At 38.9% G+C, this 9,070-nt stretch overlaps 1 protein-coding gene across 1 annotated transcript; it reads right to left on the reverse strand.

Moving 5' to 3' along the window:
- Positions 1–3,943: 3,943 nt before the first annotated feature.
- Positions 3,944–8,671, reverse strand: LOC310987087 (transmembrane protein 263). Its single transcript, XM_083973257.1, has 3 exons — positions 8,591–8,671; positions 6,755–6,884; positions 3,944–5,102 (listed from the first exon to the last, which is right to left on the reverse strand). The coding sequence occupies exons 1-3, from the start codon at positions 8,594–8,596 to the stop codon at positions 4,822–4,824; spliced, it is 417 nt and encodes a 138-aa protein (XP_083829383.1). The 5' UTR covers positions 8,597–8,671; the 3' UTR covers positions 3,944–4,821.
- Positions 8,672–9,070: the final 399 nt, after the last annotated feature.

Consider the following 9,070-nt stretch of genomic DNA (forward strand, 5'->3'; position numbering starts at 1 on the left):
TACGACTCATCATATTCAAGACACTTCATGGTTATTCAAACTTTACAGTTAATCACATTTCAATTTTCGAATGTAGATTTACAGATGAGCCACAGCATAACCACTCACAGATGAAGAGAATAACACTGTTTATCTTGTAACAACAGTAGATGTCACAGTCTGGGATTATTATTTCATTGTTTTATATTTATTATATTATTAGCAGGTAAGTAAACATTGTGTTGGATTTAGGTGAAAATGACAGTAAGGACTGAGCAACTCTCAAGGTCATCCTGACAAGTCTAAACCACCAGAGAGGCAGCTAGTGCAGACAGCAACGAGCAGTGCAGTGATATTGCAAATGTGCATAATAAGCATCAAAACTGATATGTGTATCCTGTGGAGGTCATTGATATGAAATAACTCCTTAGCCATTTGGAATTTCAGAACATACTGTACACATACATATTATTTCTATATTTTAAACGGAACATCCTCCAGTGATTTTTTTCCAATGTAATCTTATGTGTTAGATTATGAGGATGTCAAATTCACAACGGATTAATTTCCTCAGCTTTGTACAATTTCTAATACAGAATTTGAAAAATGATGCCAAAAACACAAGACATTTGCAAACCATTTATGATGAGCAATGTCTCAGTCTACTTGTTTATCATCTTTACATTAGCTTGCTTAGCCAACTTGCAAGTGTCAGGCTAGTTAGTGAGCTTTTTTAGTAGTAGCCTATTTTTTGTGAGTAATATGAAATATATTTTGTGTCATTTTTTACAGTGTGCATTTCCACCTTGGCCATCGTTCATGGCCACCTTTCCATTTTCAGTTGGCCAACATGTTTTATGAAAAGAGCAAGGCCCAAGAAGGGATTTATGACAAGGTTAGCACCACAGTTGAGAGAGTTCCTAGAAAAAAAATGCAGATTATTTGCTGCACTTAATATTGAGACATGTGGCAGACGTTTTTAATGAAGGTTATGGGATATTTGCAACATAGAGGGCCAGTCAAACTGCTCAGACTGGTCATGTTTGTTCTTCTCATTCTAGTCTAGATCATTGATTTTAGCAATTATGTTTCACTGTGTGAGTTTTTCCTTCAGTTTGTCATTTTAACAAAACATTATCATCATAACAAGATTTTATCATGATAGCAAGACATCACAGTAGTGACATTTTTATTCATGACATATGGACAACATATCACTATCATTATCAAGAAATATCCTCATACAAAACTGAATTCATCAAAACAAGATTTATTTGAACTTTTTTTTATTGCAAATTGCTACACATAGAAATGTAACTGTAATGTTTCACTGTACCGGTCACTTGGCCCTCACTGTAGACTAAAATGCTGTTTCCCCATTTGATTGTTGATCATTTCATTTTAGAAATGGCACTGAACTGACTAAGTTGTCATCATAGCTACGTATATTACATCATTTCTTTGTAGTTTTTTGTTGTCTAATTGAAATGTGTTTTGAGTTTCTCTGGTACACAGATCAGTCTCACACAGAACAGTAGAGAACAACATGTAGGCCTACAGTACATTATTAATTCAGGTTCAAAGTTAGACCAGAAAATGATTAAAGGTTTTCTTCATTCAGACATAGAAATAACAACATTTCAGCCACCGCCTACATTTTTCAATAACAGCATGTTTTACTTAGTAAATACAGAGTGATGGTGATTATTAATATGTTTTTGTACATATTAAAAAGATGTGAAACTAATCGTTTGCAGGATTGAGTTGTCAAGGCAATCTGACGACCTTATTATCAGCACATTTCAAGTCATGGTTCATTTCCTTAATATCCATGCATTTTGACAACTCCACCCAGACTCACCCAAAGACAGAAATAAAACTTCAAAACAGTTCAAACTATAACTACTCATTGTCTGTTTTTCTAGCTGATATATGGTCTTGTTTTGACAACATACTGAAGATTCAGCCCGGTGAAAGAAGCAGAAAGGCTTTAAAAAAAAGAAAAAACAGAGTAATTTTTTATCACATCCAATCTTAGGTCATTGTGTGTGAAGTAAGGAGGGTAGCTGAATAAATTCACAATCAATAAGTGAAAAGACAACTAAGGGCGGTGAACAGGGCAAAGTGGATACTGCTCAAATCAAGAAACAGAATAAAATCAAAAGAGGTCTCTACCTCACAGGGAGTTAATTCATAGTCATCCCCCCAGAGTTAGGATCAACAGTATTAAAGGTTCATCCAATTTGGACGAACCAGGGTCCATCCTCTTCCCGGTTCATCCAAATTTGACGAACCGGGAAGAGGAGCTTCGAGAAGCTTCCGCTACAAACAAGCTTGAAATATAGACTTATTTAATTTTTTTCGGGACAATTTCGCATTTCGGGGCTTCAATACAAGACGGACATTACATACGAGCAGCATGGAGGTATTTGGATGTTTTTTGGTGTGTCTTTTTGTTACGAAGACAGTTGGTATCCATTTGCAACCGTTATATTGACATGCACTGCTACGCCGAGACCCCCTGTAACTCAGAGAAGCCACGGATAACTCTGAAACTTCTCCCAGCCCTTAGTCCACATGAGGGTGAGTAGATAATGAGTGAAATTTCAATTTTGGGTGAACTATCCCTTTAACTCCTTGCCTACCATCACTGACCAAGTTCTAAGATTTAATGAAAACTATAAGAGTTTCTGGAGAGTTTAATCAGGAAGTTGAGGAGCCTTAGTGTCAGTGGAGACAGCGTACAGATGCTAGAGTGTCCACATGTTGTCATGTGGTATAATGTCGTCATGTATCATGGATGTCTTTAGCATGTAGCTGCAGAGAAGCGTTGTCTCACCAGGTAAATCCTCTATTCCTCGTTCATCAGCTACATTTATCACTGCAGTTTGATAACAAACTGAAGATCTGATTACACGTTTTTACATTTACACACAGACTGCTCAGTGCTCTAATGTCTGCCTCCTTTTTGGTCAACAGTTACAACAGCAATATGTTTGAGCAGAAACTAAGTGACACATTTCTATAAATAAAACTTCAAAAATTTAATAGAATTAAAACACTGTGTCTGGAAACCGTCAGATCTGAGTCCGACTCCACTGGGTTCAGACTCTACCTTGGTAACACTAAGGATTCGGAATTACAATGAGCTCATTACAAATACTAAAGGAGAATGACGACCCCTAACTCTGGTAGACAATCTACACCTCTGCAATAACTGTACAGAAATGTTCTAATCTAGTTCCACACTATGGAAATCTATAGGGGACTAATATTCAAATGATAGTGTAACTCTGATAGATGATGGATGGTAGAACAATAGGGAACATTTCAAAGTAATTAAGCTAATTTCAATTAACCAACCTGTGTCTGTGTGGTCATGAAGAGAGCTACATACACTATACAGTGGACTCAAAGTATCCCACAATGCATCATGATAAGTAATGTACAATGAATGGTCACTTGCCAACTATATACCATCATGCATTGTGCTTGCACTGAAATACAGAAAAATGCTGTAGAGAATAACCCAAAATAGATTTTTCCTATTTTACAGATGAGCTTACTGTCCAGTCCTCTACAGAGGACACACTGAAGGACACTGTCCAATCCCCGGCCCCTCCAGCAGCCCACATGTCCAAGTGTCCATGGGCGAGGTATACAGTAGTGAATCCCAAATCGTCCCTGGTCACTGGTGTGTGAATGTGTGTGTAATAAAGTGCTATTATGATTGTGTGTGTGTAAATGAGTGGGTGTAACTAATGGTGTTGTAGTGGTTGTTAAGACTAGAAAAGTGGCATAAGAACTGCTTAGAGTCAGGGAGGAGTGAATGAAGGAGTGGTTACACACACACACACACACACACACACACACACACACACACACACACACACACACACACACACACACACACACACACACACACACACACACACACACACACACACACACACACACACACACACACACACACACACATCCTTGTAAATATATCTTTGTGAGGACATGTCATTGACATAATGTATTCCCTAGCCCCTTACCCTAACCTTAACCATCCAAAACAAATGCCTAAACTTAACCATTACTCTAGACCTAATTTAAACCTAATTATAATCTAACGTCTTAATCCAAGTCTTAACCCTCAAAAAGCCCTTTGAAAAAGTGAGGACCTGCCAAAATGTCCTCACTTCCCAAAAATGTCCTCAGTCTCGTTCCGGTCCTCACAATGTAGCATGTACAAGAACACACACACACACACACACAGTTTCTGGATTCATCTTTTCACCACAGCCTCCACAGGAACCTCTGGATCAAAACACCTCGTCACATGATACTGCTGACAGTATTCCCACATCAAATTGTCTTTCTTGAAGCATGTGCTTTCAATATCAACCACTGCTCTGTAAACTTGTTCAGCTCATTCCTATCAGATCCCAATTTCAGCAATGAAGGATTCATCAGATTCAACAAAAAGTCTTTAAATAAATACATAAATAAATAAATACAAATTTGCTCATGTTCTGTCAACACTTTCAAAAGGTTTTTTCTGTTCAGACTAGCATCAGGAAGAAACACTCCCAAACACTCAGCAGGTCTGATCGGCAGCTAGTGGAAGAGGTTTCAGGTTATTGTTGTCAGAGGATGTTCGAGCAGTTACCGAACCCACGGGTTCTGTGAGTGTTTAACAAAGAGTAACAAATCAATTGTGTAATCTAATCTTACAGACACTGTTTTTCAATGACTCTTTCTTAATCACCGTATGATAGAAATCCATTCAAAGCTTTTGAGGTATTTTTGCTCTGTTTCATTTCACACAAACACACTCACATCTTTTCAGTCCCATCAGTCAGCTTTGTCCTTCTTCCTCGGTGTGACTTTACTCGCCACTACATATCCCACTGCACTGACACTTCCTGTAACCATGGAGACGCTCCCTTTAACCAGCTCCACACTGGCTGCCGGCACGTTGGTCACAGCTGACTTGGTGAGCTCGAAACTCTTCGTTCCTACCCACGCGACGCTCCCAAGGGTCGCACCCACCACGTTTCGTGTCATGCTGAACAGGCCGCCGCCCACTTTCCACATGACTCCACTCTCCGGTCTGGGGTGGTCCTTATCTGTGTCTGAGACAGAGACACAGAGATCCACATTTAACATTGAGAGGCACTGAGAAAGAGACAGGTGAATTTAGTTGAAAACTAGAATGCCTGCTTCATGGTTTTATTCTTAAAGGAATAGTTCACCCAAAATTCAAATTTCACTCATTATCTACTCACCCTCATGTCGACTAAGAGCTGTGAGAATTTTCAGAGTCCTCCGTTCCTTCTCTGAGTTACGGGGGGGTCCGTGCAGCAGTATTAGTCCATATAATGGTTGTCAATGGATACCAACTTTCTTCGTCCAAAAAGACACACCAAAAAACATCCAAATACCTCCATACTGCTCGTCTGTAATGTCCCTCTTGTATTGAAGCCCGACATGAGAAATTGTTCCGCCGGTCACACAGGAAGAGCAGTGAACCGAGACACTGGGAGCTTCCGCTACAAACAAGCTTAAAATATAGACTTATTTAAGTTTTTTCAGAACAATTTCTCATGTCGGGCTTCAATACAAGACGGACATTACACACGAGCAGAATGGAGGTATTTTGATGTTTTTTGGTGTGTCTTTTTGGACGAAGAAAGATGGTATCCATTGACAACCATTATATGGACAAATACTGCTGCACGGACCCCCCCGTAACTCAGAGAAGGAACGGAGGACTCTGAAAATTCTCACAGCTCTTAGTTGACATGAGGGTGAGTAGATAATGAGAAAGAGAAATTTCAATTTTGGGTGAACTATCCCTTTAAGTCACAGGGAAGTTGATCTGTGACCTTTTGGATATTAAGGAACTCTACTTTGGCTCAAATGCAGAGGACTATTATGTTGGGCAGCTTTTGTTTATCAATGTGTTGGCTGTCTTAAATTCATGACATATTAGAAAATATTCTATAAAATAATGACAAAAAAACAATGAATGTTCCTCAGGGGGATCAGCCTGAAATATGTGGGGATAGCCAATATTTGAGTCTCAAATTATTAAAAATAAATTTGGAACTTAATAGCTAAAGGGATAGTTCAATATTTTGGCATATTGGCCCATTGCCATAATCCGTATAGTCATAGCAGTTCATTACCTTTAATTGTCGGTGCAAGCTATTTTTAGAAAGGCGGAGCAGAGCCGTGAGCTGCTCAGAGCTATGCTACGGAGGCTAATGGGATTTCTTGGTTTCCCTCATCAAACTCATCAAATACACCAGAGCGTTTTGGAGTTGTTGGATTGTGTATTTGATGAGTTTGATGAGGGAAACCAAGAAATCCCATTTGCCTCATAGTGTAGCTCTGAGCAGCTCGCGGCTCTGCTCCGCCGTTCTAAAAATAGCTTGCACCGACAATTAAAGGTAACGAACCTACTGCTATGACTATACGGATTATGGCAATGGGCCAATTTGCCAAAATGTTGAACTATCCCTTTAACTTAACTATAAACAAAATGACCAAACCAGCAGGACAACCTGTTTCTAAAAAAAAAAAAGTTGGGACACTGCGTAAATATAAACAGAATGAGAAGATCTGAAATAAAAAATAAAACAAAATAAATAGACAAATGTTGAAATTGAGAAATTCCATTGTTTTCTTCTTTTTACATTGACAGACTGATCTAAGATATCTTAGAGAAACCAGCCACAGTAATCACTGGTGTGAGCAGATGTGTGAAGATGTGACCCCTCACCAGGTGAGTCTTCCTCTTGGGGGTCTGGGGGAACTTCCTCCTGGTCTCTGTCCTCACAGCTGCTCTGGATGTTGGAGTCCACAGGAGACAAGTGTTTCTCCTCCTCCACCTCCTGCTGCAAAGTTGGCACCTGAAATACAACATGAGCTATTAATATTACAAGCAGTTCTGAATTATTTAAAGTGCCACCGAAAGAGAAGCTGGCGTTCCACAAACTCTGGTATGTTTTCACATATTATAACACTTGAACCTGAAACTTCATTTAGTCCTTCAGTTCAAATGCTCAGCAATCAGTGTTTCTTTTCAGACTGATGACTGTCCTGAGAGCAACAGAAAGGAGCAAGTTAACAGAGAGAGTGGAGGAAGTGGTATTGGAGAAGGAGGTTGTGCTGTGGAGGGCAAAGAAGACAGTGAGTAGACACTGACTCCAACTGTGACTCTGTATGTAGGATGATATTAATCTGTTCTTTAATTAAGACTTGTCTGCCATGCAAGATGGATCAGATTTTGTTGTGATCATCCTCATCATGAAACTCAAGCCGGAGTCTGTCTGTTAAACTTCCTCAAATGGTGGTTTGAAATTAGATCAGTTTAAATTTGAGTTTTAAAACTTCGGTGCAACAGAATTAATTGGTTTGAAGTAAAAACAAAACTGAGTTTAAAGAGAGAGATTTAAATAGATTTTTTCGAAATTCAAAACATTTGGTGAAACAGAATTTAAATCTTATTGGTTCAATCCAGCTTTAATAGTTGCACCTTTTGTCTCTTTATTCCTTTATTGTAAATCTGTATCATTTCTTCTTCTTTTTTTATTCCATTGCTCTGTAAAGGTAAAGCACTTCAATTTGATGAACTGCCTTGCCTATCAGAGAAGTTAGTACATGTTAGACAGCAATCATGTCACATCCATATAGGCCTACATCTACTGATCTCTTTTCTTTCCTTTTTGGGGGGGTATTAGATCTGTTCTCTGTGACCAAATAGCCTACTTGAGTCCAGAGGAAACAGGATAGTAAATTTGATACTGAACATTACCATGGTTTCTGATCTCGATCATGGTTATCATGGTTGCATGGTTACTGATGAGTAACATTTGACCAGAGTTACATTTTTAAATGTCTGTTTACTGTAGTGTTGTATTCACTATTTCACTCCAAAACATTAGAGGAGAGCTAAAACAATAATAATAATAATAATAATAATAATAATAATAATAATATGTACTATTTTTTCTCAGGGGTGTCCAACCATTGTTAAATTGTCACCCACCTGAACTATGTGGAAATAGTGAATCCTTTGAAATTACAAAAAAAAAAGAATTCTTCACATAAAATATCAATGAAAGGAGCATACGAATTAAACAGCAGACAATATTCGATTTGCTTATAGATATTATAGGAGTTGCATCTAACGTCAGCTGCCTATATCTGTGACTGTGCTGTAGCCGCACCATGTTTCTGCTCAGCAGGGTTGTTTTTACCAAACAGCATCACTTTCCCCAGCCTCTCTGCAGCCACTCACAGCTCGGTGGGAGTTTGATTTTGCTAAAATAACCAGAAATGATTACAGAGGAGAGAACAGAGGGTGAAAAACATCTGTGTTCCCGAAGCTTGGATGTGTAACACATATAAAAAAAACTTAACAAAACCAGAAAAAGCAAAAAATAAAAAATAAAAATCGATATCAATAACACACAGCGACATCTGTGACTTTTGTTGTGACGGGCTGTAGCCTATCGTTGGTGAATGTGAGTGCGGAGCAGCAGCATCTGTCAGGTGTCATGACCAGAGCAGGAGTCATGTCTGTGCCCCTGTCTGTGCCCCTGCTGTCTCTTACCTTCATCCTCAGACTGGACTGTTTGACTGATGCTCCTCCGCTGGATGCTTTTTTTTATTCCTCTTTCTTCTCCTGTTTTGCTGTCAACCTGAAAGCGGAAGTGACGTCGACTTGTTTATTATGAGCTGCTGCTGGTCGCTGTAATGGCAGCGCGCGGCCGCAGACTGTCAGTAAAGACACGCGCTCAGCCTCCTCGTCACAGACGCGGATTTATCAATGTAACAACATCCCAACAGTTTAGAAAACAGTGTTTTGTGTTTTCATGAAAGAACTGGGGGTGTATTTCAAGTCAATATTCTCTGCTAATAACAAGAAAGCTATCAAAACTATAAATCTGTGCTCCCACTTTAATATCTTTAATTCAATTTAATTCTGGTGTATCTTACTTTTTTTTTTTATTGTAGGCCTCACTGCATGCAGGTATGGGCTTCCTGTTCTAGGTTGATGTGAAATTATCCTCTGCATAACTTTGGAGGGCAT

The sequence above is a fragment of the Trachurus trachurus genome, assembly GCF_905171665.1.
Source record: "Trachurus trachurus genome assembly, chromosome: 6".
Taxonomy (NCBI): domain Eukaryota; kingdom Metazoa; phylum Chordata; class Actinopteri; order Carangiformes; family Carangidae; genus Trachurus; species Trachurus trachurus.